The sequence below is a fragment of the Cucumis sativus genome, chromosome 1, assembly GCF_000004075.3.
Source record: "Cucumis sativus cultivar 9930 chromosome 1, Cucumber_9930_V3, whole genome shotgun sequence".
Taxonomy (NCBI): domain Eukaryota; kingdom Viridiplantae; phylum Streptophyta; class Magnoliopsida; order Cucurbitales; family Cucurbitaceae; genus Cucumis; species Cucumis sativus.
Genome location: NC_026655.2, coordinates 17,682,489 through 17,700,764, shown reverse-complemented (window position 1 = coordinate 17,700,764; position 18,276 = coordinate 17,682,489). Strand labels below are relative to the sequence as shown.

Here is an 18,276-nt window from a genome sequence, read left to right as displayed (position 1 = left end):
TGTCATGGGTTCTTGATGTTGAAATGCATCTAGACGCCATGAATCTCAGAAATACAATTGAAGAAGGAAATGCAACGACTAGTCAAGAGAAAGCGAAAGTCATGATTTTCTTTCGTCATCACATTCATCAGGATTTAATGTCAGAAAATTTAACAATGAAAAATCATCATACATTGTGGAATAAATTGAAAGAAAGGTATGGTCATTTAAAATTAGTTCATCTTCCTCAAGCTTGTTATGATTGGATACATTTGAGGCTACAAGATTTTTAAATCAATAAGTGATTATAATTCTGAATTATTCAGAATCAGTTAAAAATTGTTGTTATGTGGAGAAAAAATTACTGATATGGAAATGTTGGAAAAGATATTTTCTACTTTTCATATCCCAAATATGTTCCTGCAGCAGCAATATCAAGAGAAAGATAAATATTTTGAACTCATCTCATGTCTTCTTGTTGCCGAACAAAATAACGAGATGTTGATGAAAAATCATGAATCCTGACCAACTGGAACAACACCATTCCCTAAAGCTAATGTTGTGAATTTTAATCATGGTCGTGGTCATGGTCAAGATAGAGACCGTAGAAGAGGAATAAATAATTATTATTTTCGTGGTGGTCGTTCTTATAATCCAAATTCCAAAAGAACCACACAAAACGAGATTATAAAAGAAAAGTTCCACAAAAATAAAAATAAAATGATGAAGAAATATGCTACTGATGTGGAATGACTGGACATTGGTCACGTGTTTGTCGTACATTGAAACACTTAGTTAACCTATATCAAGCTTCCATAGAGAAGAAAAAAGGAGAAAATGTAAAAGCCAATTGTGCCTATCAAGATAATGATATAACTGATCCATCCAACATGACTATTTTGGATGTGACAGATTTCTTTGAAACTCTTGAAGAGAAAATCGACACAATTGGTAGAACAACGAATGTTTCTTTTAATTTTGAAAATATCTAGAATAATATTGTTGTTTTGTTATCTTTCTTTCTATTTTGTATTTAGTAATATACAAGTATATTTTACTTATTGTAATTTTATTTTCTTTTAAATGAAGAAACATGAATCATTTTCATACGTTTAGTAATTCAGAAATGAACAAAGAAGATCTATGTCCGGTAGACCGGGCAACCACACATAAAATACTTACAAATAAAAAACATTTTCCAAACTAACAATGTTGGAAGCAAAAGTCAATACAATATCAAGTTCTGCAAACTTGATTGAAGGGATTGGAAAAGCAAATATTATTTTACCTAGAGAAACAAAATTTACAATTGATAATGTATTATTCTCTAGTCAATCAAAAAGAAATCTATTGAGTTTCAAAGATATATGTTGCAATCGTTATCATTTTGAGAATGATAGAAAGAACGTGATAGAATATCTTTATATATTATATCTATTATCTCAAATGAAAAACGTATATTAGAAATATTGTCTGCTTTATCTTCTATATTATATTACACTCATATACGAGTAATTGAAACATATGCAATAATGAACCTAAAGTTCATGAATCGAGACATATTTGCAATTTGACATAATTGATTGAGTCGTCCAGGATACATAATGATGAGAAAAATTATTGAAAATTCACATGGACATCCATTGAAGAACCATAAGATTCTTCAATTTAATGGATTATCATGTGATGCTTGTGTTGAAATTTATAACTTAAAACTCATAAATTGTAAATATTATCCATTGATCGCCGTTAATAAAGTGTTACTATTGTAATAATTGTTATTGATTATATTATTAGTTTTGTCTTAGTAACCCAAATCCAATAAACTAACATCCTAAGTGTTGGGGTTGATGCCCTAAATCTTGTGGTCTTGTAGTTTGTAATTGTATATATTATACAAACATTTTATTTATCTAATAAAATAAAGTGTTTTATTTTATTTGACACTTAGTTGCATTAACCCACCAAACTAATAAATTAACATCCAAGGTTATCTTTTGTAACCTAACCATGTATGTGGAGACATACAAGTGGATCATGTTTAACTGATAACCTAACTGGTTTGTAGTAGGTGGATAAGATTAGATACCTTATCTTGATGACACTACCAATACAACATGCTTTGTAATTGTTACAATTGTTCTAAAGTGCTACAGATGATTTGATCATAATCATTCATGTCGAGATATTAAAGCAGGGGTATACTATACAAAGAGTTTGTATAAGATCGGACCATGATATGAATAGTCTCTCTTATTAACACCATTATCAGTTAAGACTACATTTAACCAATATGACCATAGGTGACTTGACCTGAATTCTGAGTGAGTTGTGAACTCCTGCCTATGAAGTTTGATTTGCATTCTGAATTTTGATTTGCATGGATGAGAGTGACCTATGTCACCGACTCAAAAGGCCTACCATTTTCGAGATTCATCTGATTAGGGAGTTAAAAACATAACTACACAAAAAGGAATTCACTCATTTTTTTATAGATAGAGTAAATAGAGAAATTGCTCTCTTAAGGGCTGATCTAGGGCTTGAACAACGTGGCATCACACCCTCTCTTGACCCAAGAGGAGTTCAGTTATAGTGGAACTATAATTATTGTTCATTAGAGGAATCGGTAGTACTTAAGGAGTTAGATGTAACTACAGGGGAAAAATTATAAACTTTGGCGTAGCTGTACTTACAAGCAGTTTGTGAAGGGTCATTGCACTGTTGATTGGTTGTATCTAATGAACATAAAAATAAATCTACAGTAAGAAGAGTACAACTATTGGTCTTTAGTGGAATGACTGAGAGTTAATGAATAGTGATTAATTTAATTAAAGAGTTTAATTAATTAATCTCACATCATTGGAGCTTCAATTTGTAGGTTCAATTTGTAGGTTCGTAAGGTTTTCTTGTTTGCTCAAAAAAAGATAAAATAAGAATCAAACTTATTTTGGTTTAATTTGAATTGTTGAAATGGATTAAAAAGAATAAATTGTATAGGATAGAATGAATACAATGGATGGAGATTAGTTTAAAAGTAATATATAATGAAAATAAATCCTAAAATGAGAGTGAGTTGTGCAGTAAGGAGGATATTTCCAAGTGTCGAGGAAGCAATAAAATGTTAAAAAAGAAGCCAAAATGTTTGAAACTATATACATATGTTTAAAAATGTAATTCAAAATTACAAGTATAAGCGTTAGGTGAAATTGAGATGGGCCATTCAGATTCAGTTCATGTTTACTTGGGTCCTAGATTCAGCCATTTATTTTCCAATATTAAAATCATGTTTGGATTTATTAATTAATTTCCCCGATTTGGCATAGCTGAATGTCCGCCGATCACGTTACCTTTTGCCTCTTCACAAGATTCTGTCTTCTTCTAAGTAATATTATCATCTCCTAAATTCAGATTTGACTCGTTTTGGACTCTCCTTTGACTTCAAAATTACTATAAAAACAAAAAACAAATTTATGCAAATTACTAAATATTATGAAAATACAATTAATAATAATATTAATAATACAACTCAAGAACCAAAGAGCAGTACAAACAACTGCAGCTTTTGTTGAATTATGGAGCTTCAATCCCTATACATTACAACATAATAAGCTTATAATTCACCTGCCAATTCTACTAATTTATATTGCAGAGACTAAAAGAAAATTCATGCCAATGAAAAAAGTAATAAAGAAGGCAAAGATTTTACTTCCTTGCTCTGTTTTTTTTTTTTTTTTTTTTTTTGTTGCTCTTTTTCTTCAACATTCTAGGGAATTTTTCTTTGTTTATTCTTTCTCCGTGTACGATGAGAATTGCCCAAAGGAAGATCCAGTAGGAGAAGAATTGATTGACCAGAAATTAAAGCTCAAGAAAATTTTTGTGGGTATCGGCCGGAAAGATGAAATAACTAATAGAAGGGTGGTGGAGGAGGAGAGGCGTACGGAACTCCGTAGATTGGTGGCAGTGGGCCTCCGTATACTGGAGTTGGAGGCGGCGGTGGGCTTTGGTAGACAACGGGCGGTGGTGGGTTTTCGTAAACTATTGGAGGAGGGGGCGTTGGAGATGGCGGCGGATATATGTGGACGGGCGGTGAAGGTGAGGGAGGAGCTTGGTAATGGACCGGCGGTGGTGGGGTATTGTAGTGAATTGGAGATGACGGGGTTGGTGAAGGAGAGGGTGGCGGTTCTGGATATTGAACATTTGGTGGAGGAGGTTGAATGCAAGGAAGAGGAAGCGGCGATGGGGTTGTATGAAGAGGGGGAGGGGGAGAATGAACAGGTACCGGCGGTGATGGCGGTGGAGGGGAGTTGGGGTGAGTGAGAGGTGGGTTTGGGGAGAAGGATGGAGGAGATGGTGGATATGGGGAGAAGGATGGAGGAGATGGTGGATATGGGGATCGTGGGCAGTAGACTGGAGGTTGTGTAGATGGTGGCGAGGGAAAATCTGGGAAATGTGGCGGTGGCGGAGGCGGACTGTAAACTGGGAATGGTGGTGATGATGTTCCTGGAGGAGAAGGCTCCGCTGGCGGATTGTTCCCTTGAGGCGGTGATGGTTCGGAAGGCGAAGGAGGAACCGTAGGAGTGTGACCTTGTGGCGGGGATGAAGGGGAGGGCTTGAACGGCGAAGGAGATGCTGGTGGACGGTGACCTTGTGGCGGCAATGGTGGGGTGGGCTCGGACGAAGGTGGACCTGGCGGAGTGTGATCTTGGGGTGGTGATGATGGCGAAGGCTCAGATGGCGGAGTATGATCTTGTGGGGGTGATGAAGGTGATGGCAATGACGGCGGAGCATGACCTTTAGGTGGAGATGAAGGCGACGGTGCAGTTGGAGAGGGAAATTGCGGCGGCGAGGAAGGAGTTGAAGGGGTCGATGGAGAAGAAGGCGGTTCTGACGGCTGCGACGGCGTAGATGGAGAAGAAGGCGGCGACGGTGGTGAATGTGGCGACAGAGGAGGAAAGTGGGGCGAGAGTGGCGGGGCCGATGGTGCATTGGGAGAATGAGACGACGATGGAGGAGACACCGTACCTGCTGGTGACGGAGGCGAAGACGGCGAAACTACCGGCGGAGTAAATGGAGTAGAAGGCGAACCAGAAGATGAACCACCACATTTAAACGCATTGCAATCAACAGGTCTCGACAAGAACGCATTACATTGCCCAGTCGACCGCTGTCCCGACCGTCCAGCCAAACAATTCCTCCGATCACTGAAATCCGGAACCCTCAAACACGCGGGTGGCTCACCGGAGAAGAAGTTATTCGAGAACGTAAAGTTTTGAAGCTTAGGCAACTCGCAAATATTCTCCGGAATCTTCCCTGAAAGAAAATTATTCGCCACGTTAAGTTGCTCCAAACTCACAAGCCCTCCAAAAGTCTCCGGCAACGGCCCCACCAACTCATTCGAACTAACATCAAACACCGTCAAATTCTTCAACGCCCCAATTTCCGGTGGTAAGCAAGAATTAAGCCCATTATTCATCATAATAATCTCATTCAACCTCGTCATATTCCCCAAGCTCGAAGGCAGACACCCATGAAACTTATTGTTCGCAAGAACAATCACCGACACCGGCGAGTTCCCAAAATTATCCGGCAACTCAAATCTAAACCTGTTATGGTTAATAAAAATGGCGTCCAAATCCTTATCAAACAGCTCTCTGGGTACATTCCCTTCAAATTCATTAAACCTCAGATCCAAGAACTTGAGTGTCGGAAGCTTGAGAACAACGTCCGGAAACTTACCGGCAAACCGGTTATTACTGAGATCTAATTCATAAAGCAACTTGAGACGGTCAAATCTGTGGGGAAGAGTACCGCAGAATCTGTTAGAGTTGATATGGAACAATGCAAGATCAGTAAGCAAACCGAGCTCTTCAGGGAGGTATCCAGCAATGTCGCCGTGGTTGAGATCGATACCGGCGACGGTACGGATTTTGGGGTTGTCCAAGGATGGAGCACAGAAAACGCCGAAGTAGTTACAGACATTAGATCCGACCCAGTTGGCGGTTTGATTCAGAGGGTCGGATAAAATGGCCAGTTTCCAAGCTTGAAGTGCAATGTAAGCATTTCTAATTCTGTCATTTTCAAAGACAAGAGAAGGGTCGACAGTGACTAGTTCGCCGCGGTCGCCGAACTCGTCTCTGTAGTAAAGAAGCTGGCGGTGGCGGATGAAAAGAGCTTCAGCGTCAGAGAGGCTTCCATGGGCGGCGAAGAGGTGGAGAAGGAGGGAGAAGAGGAAAAGTGAGTTGAAATGGGATTTGGGATTCATATTGAATGAGGCATCTGAATAAGGAGTGGGGGTTCTTGGAAGTGAAGAGTGGGAGTGTGGGATTTTACTAAGCAAATATTTAGAGGAGAGGTGAGAGGGAAATAATTGATTTTAAAGCAGGAAGGCCAGCTACTTCACAGCTCAAAGCCCCACCAGATTCTCCATACCCTTCTCCCTCTCTCTTTCTTTCTTTCTTTCTTTTTATCAGAACATTTATTTCTCAATTATTCAAATAATAATATAAAAATGACATTTCTAAATATTAAAAAAAAAATATTTATAAAAGATAAATTATAAAAAAGAATAATAAATTTGATACAATATTTACCACCTATACCAAAAATTTAGAATTATATCAATAAACATTCATTAGATACTAATATTTAAGATTTTAATGCATGGCCCCAATTTAAAAATACTAGACCTACCACCCATACTTTACATCCTGAAAAGAATATCCAAAAATTGACGACTTCAATTCATCTCTTCTTTTACAAAAAAATATAAAATGTTGTAAAATGTTTTCTTCCCAGCTGATATTTGTTCAAAAGATCATAGAATATATTGCAAACATTTATCTATTGCTAATAAATTATTGAAGTTTTATCATTAATATAAATACCTCCTTGATAAACTTTACTATATTTATAATTTAAAAAAAAAAAAAGTTGCTATACAGATAGTTGTTAACCTTAAATTGCAACTCAGTGTAGTTGCTTTAATGCAAAAATAAAAAGTTAGTTAAAATGGGCTTTAGTTGGGTGATTGACCGAATCTGCCCACAAAATCCTCACAGAAAGAAAAAGAACTCTTTTCTAACTTGGTAGTTTTAAATCGGTGCATTTCCAAAAAAAAAAAAACTTGTAAATAGCTAAACTGGATAAATATGGAAGCTATTTATAAAATATAATAATATTTTTTTTTGCTATATCTTTTAATAATTTTGTTTTTTAAAATCTAACCTAATAATCTAAAATCACTGTAAATATATTCAAATCAATTTTACTAAAAATAATATATATATCCTTTTACATTTTTATATATACAATTATTCCTGTCGTCAAAATTGATTATAAATTATTAGAAAAAATGAATATGTTTAAAATCAATAAAATAAATTAAAATATTTACAAGTTATACCAAAATTTAATACTCATTCATATTTTATATTTAGTAAATATTTGGTATAATCTATTATTTTTTAAATTTTCTAAAAAAATCTATTTTAAAATATTTTTTTGAGAAGGACACCGTGCGAAATCAAAAAAAGAATTAAACTTAATAAGAAGTATTTTGTTTGTACCATAATAAGAAACATTGCATTGCTTTAAAATGTAAGATATTTATTTTTTAATTTAAAAGTTTTTTCTTAAATTTTTGTTTTAGTGTTCTTTTTTATATATATAAGTATAGATGGACATCCCACTTTTAACCTTAAGCTTGGTTTGAAGTCACCATACTCCCACTGTAGTCGGTGCTACCAAAATTCGGCGGAAGCTAACCGACTACCGAAAATATTATTTAATTTTTATTTAGTCATCAACTCATAACCAATGTTCACTTTTTCTTTCCTTCTCTTCTTCACAATACGCAAACCACAGACCCAAAAGCCAAAGGAACCTTCACTTTTTGTTTTCGTTCTTTTAGAATTAAGTATATATACACTACTTTTTCCTCTTCTTTTATTATTTATTACTTTTGAAATTTAGTTAAAAATTCAGCAGTTCTATTTAACAAGAAAGAAGAGAAAATATGCTCAACTTTTTTAGAAAAAAACAAAAATAATGACTAGATTTGGCCAAATTTTTTTGTGTAATCTACTAAAATTATGAATTTATGTTTTAAAGACACATAATCATACTATAGTCTGAGAATAACTTTTTTACTAAAACAATCATCTCTTTGTAAAAGACATATACTCAAATTTGTAAGTTTTAACTTCCTGTCTAACTAAAGTTTAACTAAGGGTTATAGGATAGTCTATAAATACTCTATATCTCTTTGATATTTCACATACAACAAAATTGAAAAACAAATAATACATGACTTCCAAAGCACAGTGGACGTAGGCCTTGCCAAACCACTTTAAAACATCGTGTGTTCATCTTCTTCCCTCTTCCTCTCTTCATCTTCTCTTCATCTCACCATCATCCAAAGTAAATGAGAGAAGAAAACCAAAATTTACAGAAAAGACTTGAGAGCTACTTCAATCATCTGTAAACACGTATCTACACGCAAGTGAAAAGAAGGAAAAAGTAAAACACAAGTAAGTACAAGGAGAAGTCACATTTTCATGTAATTAGGTGGCTTTCCCGTGTCTATACACGTGGCAAGCTCTTCATATAGTTTATAGTATAGATAAAAGGTAATAGTATAATGATAGGAAATAGAGGTGAAATAGTGGCAAAATGAAAATGATAAGAAGTAAATGAAATAGAATGGTTTAGAAGAGAAATAGTTGAGAAGGGTAAGGAAGAAGGGAAAGGGAGTGAATATTGTGAAAGAGGCAAGAAATGTGAGAGTGAGAAAGGGGTGAGGGTATCCAAATTATTGGTGTTTCAAAAATTAAATTAAATTTGATTGAAAGTCGCATTTTTTTTATTTTTATAAATGATTTAATACTAAGTTAACCGTCCCTCAAAGATAGGGTTTAAGAAAAGCGCGTGTGTTTCACATTAAGAAAAGGTAGGTACATGCATGTATTGCATGTTAAGTGAGGAGTTAAGAGGAGGACATTCAATTTCAAATCTAACTTCACCATCGACATGCCCATATCATGCCTTCATCACTCCAAGTTTTCTTTTCTATTTCATTTTTGTAGACTGAAAAGGTGGGTCAAGCCACTTTTTTTTTTCTAAGAAAAGAGTTACTTAACCGTACAGTAGGACCCACATGTCAACTTTTGTGTCCTAGTGGACTGTTTGGCACCACCATGGCTCCTGTGCAGAAAGACAAAGGTCAATAAGGCCATGTTCGGCCCAATTTCTATAAAATGGTCCAACTGCCTCATTTCCTATTTCTTTCTAATTTGCACGGAAATGAGGGAGGGAATGCCCAAAGGAAAATGCACATCTAACATGTCCATTTCACATATGCTATATAAATACCATTTTTTAATGAAAGTTTTAGAGGAGTCTCTTCAATTTTTTATAAATTTTCAATTACTATCTAAATTACAAAATCATCATTTTTTTCTTTTCTTTTGACAATTTTAACCTTCATTTAATTATTCAAAAATAAATTATATCTCCAAATCTTAAATAAATTTTTTAATTTTTTTAAAAATCTTAACCATATATATTTATATTTATTAGTGTAATATTTATTATTATGATTTAAATATGATATATATTATATATGTAATAATTATTTTTAATTTAAATCATAAACTAATTTTTTTTTCCATTCCATCAACAACCTGTTGTTCTCTTTTTTTTTTCGATTCTTATAGAAAAATAATTTGTTCGGTCTTCTTCCCTTCCGATTTGACGATTTTGAATTAGTTAGTATTCTTTTTTTCGTTCATTTTTATTTTCGTATAATATTTAATTTTCGTTTTCTAGAATATAGTTGTTTTTTCTCAAGAAATTTGTTATTTCTACTTCAATTCATCTTCTTGTCATGTTCGGTATATATAGATTATATGATATGTGTTCTACATTTTTTTAAATTTTTAACACATATGGTACTATATCTTTTGAAGTAATTTTTTTGTGTTCTGATACATATATACTCATGCATATGTTGGCTAATATGTTCACATAATACATTCACAATTTTTTTTAGCTCTCTAATTTTTAATACTTAATTTATGTACCATTGCATACACATACTAGATAACGGTTTAGTATTTTTTTTAATCATTACATATGTACTACTCCATAATACATATATGTTATGTGATTGGTTACATCTATACTACCTCATTATGTAATATTGCTTATAGATATATACCATTCATATATACAATAAGACATATATAGTGACATACAGTAACCGAAAATATTTTCACTTCAGTTGTGTTCTTTGTTTTTTTGTTTATCATATAGTAATATTATGTTGTTAGTCATATAAACATTTATATCTTAAATATCTAGTAAACTACATATTCCTTAATAATTAGTATTTAAAATATATATTTATATAGTAAATACTACTAAAGTTGTATAATACACATTCTCAACGTATCTATAATATGTAGTGAGAATATCATACATACATATTCTCATTTCATATAATTATATATCTTTTATTTGTCATATATTTTTTAAATGAAAAATATATACTACAATTGTAATACCCAAAATTTTAGAATTGACGAACTAGGTTGAATTGACGAACTAGATTGAATTGACTGAACTGAGGTGAGTTATGTTTAAGTATAAGTTGAATTGTTGGAAGAACCGTTCTGATGATGTTTGATTATGTATTGTTTTGGGTAACATGAAAGAAATGACATGATGGTAGTTTATACTGTAAAAAATGCTAGCATAGATTGAGGGGAAACTGTTAGTTTTTCTATAGGGTAGTGTGTCTTGCAAGTGTCCAACGAGATCACCACATGTTGTGCATCCTTTGGAGCACTAGACTGATAGGCGCATCCTTCGGGAGCACTAGATTGATAGGTGCATCCTTCGAGAGCACTAGACTGATATGTGCATCCTTTGGGAGCATTAGACTGATTATATGCGTCCTACCGGATCACAAAACTGTTATGACGCATGGTACCTCTCAATAGAAAGTTAATAATTTTACCCATAATGAGACCAGTAGTGGGTCTCTTATTGAGTATATTTATACTCACCCTTTCATGTTTAATTTTTTTCAAGCAAAGGTAATAAAAAGAGGAAGATCGACGAGGAACAAGAAGAAGATGTGATCGCCATAGGGGGATTTTCTTCAAATAGCTTCAACTTACAGTTTGTTTTCGTTTTACTTTAGTACTTGTGACTGAAATGAGTTTCATGTTTAGAACGACTGTTATTTCTTGATTTTATAAACGAGACTTTTGAACTTTTAAATTTTGTTTGAAATATGGCCCGAATAAAGACTCTTCTATGTTTGTTGATTTTTTTTTTTTATAAATTTACAAAGTCTTATGTTTAAAGGATGTGTCTCTTGTTAAAGTAATGAACTCAGCTTAGTTTGAAAAGTTGGGTCGTTACAATAATATACGTGTAAAATATCATATATTTGTTATGTAATTTAGTGATATATATAGTTATAATATTTTTTGGCATGATGACCAAAAAAACATATTGTTTGTTCTTTTTCGACCAATATTTTCTTTAATTTATGTCTTCTAGTCACTTTTTTAATTTTGGGTTGTTTATCATATATTCTAGTCACGTTCTTAATATTTTGTTTAATTATGGCATGTTCTGGCCATCTTATTTATATTTTTGTTTAGTAAAGTTTTCGTCAAGAATATATACATTTATATACTACTGTTTAATCTACTTCTACTATGTGATTTATTAGATATATACATCTTATTCACATTTATGTTTTGTGATTTGTTACATATATACTACTACATATATTCAATAATACATAATTTATAGTTGAATTTCAATATATATTACTGAATACATGGATTATGTTATATATATATATATATAATAACACGTATTTAGTGACACATATAGTTGAGTTTTTTTCCTTCATGCTTTGTATCATTTTTAATTTTTTTTTCTCTATCCGATTGTTATTTTATTTGATTTCTTACTTATATATTACTGCATAATACATTTTTGTTCTATGATTTGTTACATATATACTACTGCATATGGAAGTAAAACGTTTAGTTAGTTGACCAAAGAATATTAGAATTCCTTCTAAAATGGAGTTCAAGAGACACGTTAAATATGGCTGTTGTGTACGTGTTGGCCACAACCGAAAGATATACAAGCTTTCCTTATTGAACTAGTTTTTCACTTTTATTATTAGACTTTTAGTACGTTGATTCAGACTTGTATTTGAAATATTTATATTCTAGTTTCTAATTTAGTTATTTTATTTTCATATTTTTTCATAAATTTTCATCTATAGTACTAATAATGGTTTTTTTATTTTTTATATTTAATATGGTACACTTTATACATAATCATTGTTGTTTCAATCATAAGTTATTATTTATTACATATAATATGAATATTTGAAATAAAATACATAAACCAATTTACAAATTGATAGCATAACCTTTCATTCATAAAATATACCAATTTATTTCATATATATTATTTATAAACCAATTTATCATTCAACAACTTTTCCATACAACTTTCTAAATCTTTAATTCTTCATCAAAGTCCCTACATCACAAACATATTCAGTTTTTCTCAACATTACATATATCATAGAGCAACTAATGTTTTAATGACATATATTACATATACTCATCACAATTTTTTCTCATTCATGTTCTTGTAAACATAAACAACTTTTATACATAGGCACTATTGTTTCAAACATAACATATTATTTACTACGTAAGATATGAATATTTAAATAAAAGACATAAAAAAGTTGATATAAGAACATTTAATTCATAAAATATGCACCGTATTATTTAATATATACTATAATTATGTGAAATATATGAAAAACAATGCAAAACGAAAGAAAGAAAGAATATAAAAAGAGATTGGAACGTGAGAGAGAGATAGGGAGGGAAGAATTTTTTTAACAAAATCACCCAAAGAAAAATAAATAAATGTCAATTTTTATTATAACACTACTATAATAGAATTAATCACTTACCATATTTACATTAGATATCTAATAAATGCAAATCTTAATCATAGTTTATTTTCCTTTTTCCCTTTTTCTACTTTTTTATATATTATTAATAATAAATATGGGTAAATTGATCGTTGAATCCTATATTTATATAAAGTATTAGTTAATTTAGGATATTTCTAAAAATAAATTGGATAAATGGTATACCATTTTATAACTAAGATGCCCAAAAAATAAGGGTCAATAACTCATATAGCCTAAATTGCTATTGTTGAATAAGAAATTTTGAGACCAATCACAAGTTGCCACATCATTTATTAAGTTAATGATGAAAAGTACAAATAATTAAATTTGGGACTAATTAAAATTGACACATGCCCCAAATTAAAGAGTTAAAATAAATAAATTGGTCATTCTAATAATGCCACATGTTTTCATATTAATCGTTGGATTAAGTTAATCATTTTAGTTCAATTAAGCCAAAAAAAATAAGCTTAATTGAGCCCAAAGACTAAATATAACCTAAGTCCATATGGTTGAGCCCATGGGTTTGGTCCATGGACCAACCAAGTTCAAACCCATAAAGCCCACCAGTGAACTCTATAAATAGAGGAATTCTCCTCATTTGCAGGAGTTGGAAAATTTTGACTCTAGAAGATCCAGAGAGAATTCTTCCAAAAGCTAGAAGACTCCCTAACTTCTGAAGTTGACCACCCTCGAAGATTGAAGCTGTTTTGAAGATACAAACTTTCTTCCAAGACTCCAACTTCAAGAACATCACGTGCTCCGCTTCCTCAAATCAAGCGTAAGCATTCAACCAACTTGAAGAAAATCACGTGCTCCGCTTCTCCAAATCAAGCGTAGACGTTCAACAAACTTCAAGAACATCACGTGCTCCGCTTCTCCAAATCAAGCGTAGACGTTCAACAAACTTCAAGAACATCACGTGCTCCGCTTCCTCAAATCAAGCGTAAGCATTCAACCAACTTGAAGAAAATCACGTGCTCCGCTTCTCCAAATCAAGCGTAGACGTTCAACAAACTTCAAGAACATCACGTGCTCCGCTTCTCCAAATCAAGCGTAGACGTTCAACAAACTTCAAGAACATCACGTGCTCCGCTTCCTCCAAATCAAGCGTAGACATACAGTTGAGAGAGAATCAGAGGATCAAATTCTAGAGATTGAACCGCATCGCATCAAATCAACAAAAATACAACATCAACCCAAGTTCAAGTCCACGAATTAAATTTCTCCGGAAATCTCGTGCGAACAGCTCCAAATTAAAGAGTTAAAATAAATAAATTGGTCATTCTAAGAATGCCACATGTTTTCATATTAATCGTTGGATTAAGTTAATCATTTTAGATCAATTAAATATTATTTACTTGGACTAAGTTCAATTAAGCCAAAAAAAATAAGCTTAATTGAGCCCAAAGACTAAATATAACCTAAGTCCATATGGTTGAGCCCATGGGTCTGGTCCATGGACCAACCAAGTTCAAACCCATAAAGCCCACCAGTGAACTCTATAAATAGAGGAATTCTCCTCATTTGTAGGGGTTGGAAAATTTTGACTCTAGAAGATCCAGAGAGAATTCTTCCAAAAGCTAGAAGACTCCCTAACTTCTGAAGTTGACCACCCTCGAAGATTGAAGCTGTTTTGAAGATACAAACTTTCTTCCAAGACTCCAACTTCAAGAACATCACGTCCCCCGCTTCCTCAAATCAAGCGTAAACATTCAATCAACTTGAAGAACATCACGTCCCCCGCTTCCTCAAATCAAGCGTAAACATTCAATCAACTTGAAGAACATCACGTGCTCCGCTTCTCCAAATCAAGCGTAGACGTTCAACAAACTTCAAGAACATCACGTGCTCCGCTTCCTCAAATCAAGCGTAAGCATTCAACCAACTTGAAGAACATCACGTGCTCCGCTTCTCCAAATCAAGCGTAGACGTTCAACAAACTTCAAGAACATCACGTGCTCCGCTTCCTCCAAATCAAGCGTAGACATACAGTTGAGAGAGAATCAGAGGATCAAATTCTAGAGATTGAACCGCATCGCATCAAATCAACAAAAATACAACATCAACTCAAGTTCAAGTCCACGAATTAAATTTCTCCGGAAATCTCGTGCGAACAGCTATATGATATTACATTAAGAATCCAAATTACTAATAAATTTCATAAAAGTTCTAAATGGACTAGTATATTACATAAATGTAGGTTCAAATTACTTTAATAACAATTTCTATTATTTAATTGATTTATAACAAATATCTAAATGAAAAAAATCGTAGGATATAGTTTTGGAACGAAGTGGGGCCTAAATTAATTTAATGCTAATTTCTATTATTTAATTGATTTATAACATATGTCTAAATGGAAAAAATGGTGGGATACCGTTTTGGAAATAAGTGAGGCTCAAAATAATTTAATACAAATTTCTATTATTTAATTGATTTATAACAAATATCTAAATGGAAAAAATAATGAGATAAGGTTTTGGAAAAAGTGGAAAACATTTGTCTACTCCTTCCAACATGGATTACGATTTTTACTTCAAAATTTTAGAGAGTTCGGAGGTGAAGAAGAAGACAGTCGACGACTGACAAATACAAAATTTCTTGAACATAATCTAGTTAAAAACTTCACGGTTAGTATTGTATATATTCAACACATATGAAACATTAGGTATATTAGGTATATTTTAGATATTCAATTAAATAACCAATCAAATGAAAATGTAGTTTTGAATGTCAACTTTTCTAAGTAAGTCGAGGTTGTAGATACCGTATTTTGTCCTATATTTATTTATTATAAAAGAAAAAAGAAAAGAAAAAAGAAAAGAAAAAGAAATTAAAAAAGAAATTAAATTTGAATTTGAATTTGAATTTGAATCTTAAATTTATATTTTAAAAAAAAACAATAATAATAATAATAAATACATTTAAAAATAAATAATAAAAATAAAACTAAAAGGTTTGATTTCCTTCCTATTTTTTCTCAACCATCCCTTTTTCTTCGTCATCACTCTCCCACTTTCTCCCACTCTATCACTTTCTCCCACTCTATCACTTTCTTCCTATTTCTCTGTAATTTGCACTCCATCTCGTGATCTAAAAAAAAAACAATGGAGCTTGCCCTATAAAAAGGAAAGAGGAAAAAGAAAGGGAAGGATCTTTTTTTATTATTAGAGGATTTAGAAAGAGGGGAAGAGTGAAAGAAGATCAAGAAGGAATAACCTTTGGCATTGAAGGGCAGACCTGCTAGTAAGTTTTTTTTTCTTTTTCCTCTTTTTATTCTTATTCTTGTTTAATGATTTTTTTTTTCTCTTCTTGTTTGATATACTGCTTTTAATTATGAACTATCGTGTTCATCATTTTACCATCATTTAACATGTTAATTTTATTATTTGTATCTTTCTTAATACTGAGCATTCTACCTTCCATTCTATATTAAATTTTTTATTTTTTATTTTTAAATATTGAACATTCTGTTCTGTGTTAATTTCTTTTTAATTGTTGGGTATCCATTCTGTGTATCCATTCTGTGTTAATTTTTAAATATTGAGCATTCTGTTACGTGTTAATTTCTTTTTAATTGTTGAGTATCCATTCTGTATATCCATTCTATGTTAATTTTTAAATATTGAGCATTCTGTTATGTGTTAATTTTCTTTTATTATTGGGCATCCATTCTGTGTTAATTTTCTTTTATTACTGGGCATCCATTCTGTGTTAATTTCTTTTTAATTAATTAGCATCATATATTTGTATTTGGATACTCATTCTTCATTGGCACCCATTTTACAGTTAATTACTTATATCCATATGACATGCCTTAATAATTATGCATAATTAATCAATTAGCCTTTTGTATTTGGTAATACTCATTCTTCAGTTTTTGTTAATTACTTTATCCATGTATCCATATGGCATACTCTGTTAATAATTACTGTTATCCATATATTATCCATGTTAATAATTATGCATGATATAATTAAATTTTGGCAACAACCATTTTTCATTTGGCCTATTAATTAATTAGCAACTTGTATGCGACATTTTCATTCCCTCATTCTAATTATTTGCATGATGTATTAATTAATCAGTATGCATATGTGGCTATAATTATTTGATATTTATTTTGGTGTGATTATTTATTCGCAATATTATTTATTTGCATATTGGGCCAAACCTACTTTAGCATTCAACTGTTAATTATTATTTGATATCCATTTGGCCTCGTTTAATTATGCATTAATCAATTATTTTGCATCCTGCATTAATCAATTATTTTGCATCATTTTGAATTAATTAATTATGTTGCATGTGTTGTATTAATTAATTATCTTGCATCCTACATTAATATCTTTTACATTTTGCATATATTATCAATGTATTTATTTTATCTCAGCATATTACACCTAAGCATTTTTCAAATTTCATAATGTTTTGCCTTTGTTATTATTTTTTTTTATTTAAATATAATAATGTAAATTGGAGAAAAAGTATTGTTTTTTATGGATTTTATAATTTAAAATCCATAAATACATGAAATTTTTCCGTTTGAAATTTAATTAATAGATTGTTTTTTTTAAATTAACACATTTCATATTTTAAATGAAACTGAGTAGTATTTTCTATGAATTTATTAATTCTAGATATATGAAATTTTTCATTAAACACCTATGATAGAGATTAAAATATCAAGTGTTGGTATCTTAATATTCTTAAGGTGAATAAAAATATTTTAAAACAAAAATAAACTTAATTTTTCTAATGGCTCATATGCCACTCATAATCATCAATTCATACTTAGGTTTTACTTTCTTCGATATGAATTGATAAACATGAGACATTTAAACAAAACCTAAATAAAAATTTTATTTTGTGAACCTCTATAATTTAATTTAAAAGATAAAATTGGGTAACCATTTTTTGGGTGTTGTAGGGTGCTAACACCTTCCCTACACACAACTGACTCCCGAACTTAAATCTCTGGATGTACGTAGACCATTTTTTTTTTTTTTTTTGGTGACCAATCACACCCTAATATGGTTGGTGGCGACTCCAAAATTATTTTATTAAAATAAAATAAACGGGGAGGTCGGCCGCTCCGCGTAGCGATCACGTCGCGACAGCTTGGCGACTCCGCTGGGGATTTTGGAGAGTCGAGCCATATATTTTATCTTTTATTATTATTATATTATAATATGTTGGTTCACTTAATTATTTGTTTTTATTTGATTCAGATGTAATATTTTGTACTATGTTATTGGTATTATTAT

General features: G+C 31.8%; 1 protein-coding gene across 1 annotated transcript; it reads right to left on the bottom strand.

Moving 5' to 3' along the window:
- Positions 1 to 3,456: 3,456 nt before the first annotated feature.
- Positions 3,457 to 6,384, bottom strand: LOC101220934 (leucine-rich repeat extensin-like protein 4). Its single transcript, XM_011658128.2, has one exon. It carries the CDS (start codon positions 6,239 to 6,241, stop codon positions 3,884 to 3,886), a length of 2,358 nt encoding a protein of 785 aa, XP_011656430.2. The 5' UTR covers positions 6,242 to 6,384; the 3' UTR covers positions 3,457 to 3,883.
- Positions 6,385 to 18,276: the final 11,892 nt, after the last annotated feature.

Bases quoted from the DNA above. Each gene is read 5' to 3' on its own strand.
- LOC101220934 (XM_011658128.2), bottom strand. From the start codon at position 6,241: ATGAATCCCAAATCCCATTTCAACTCACTTTTCCTCTTCTCCCTCCTT.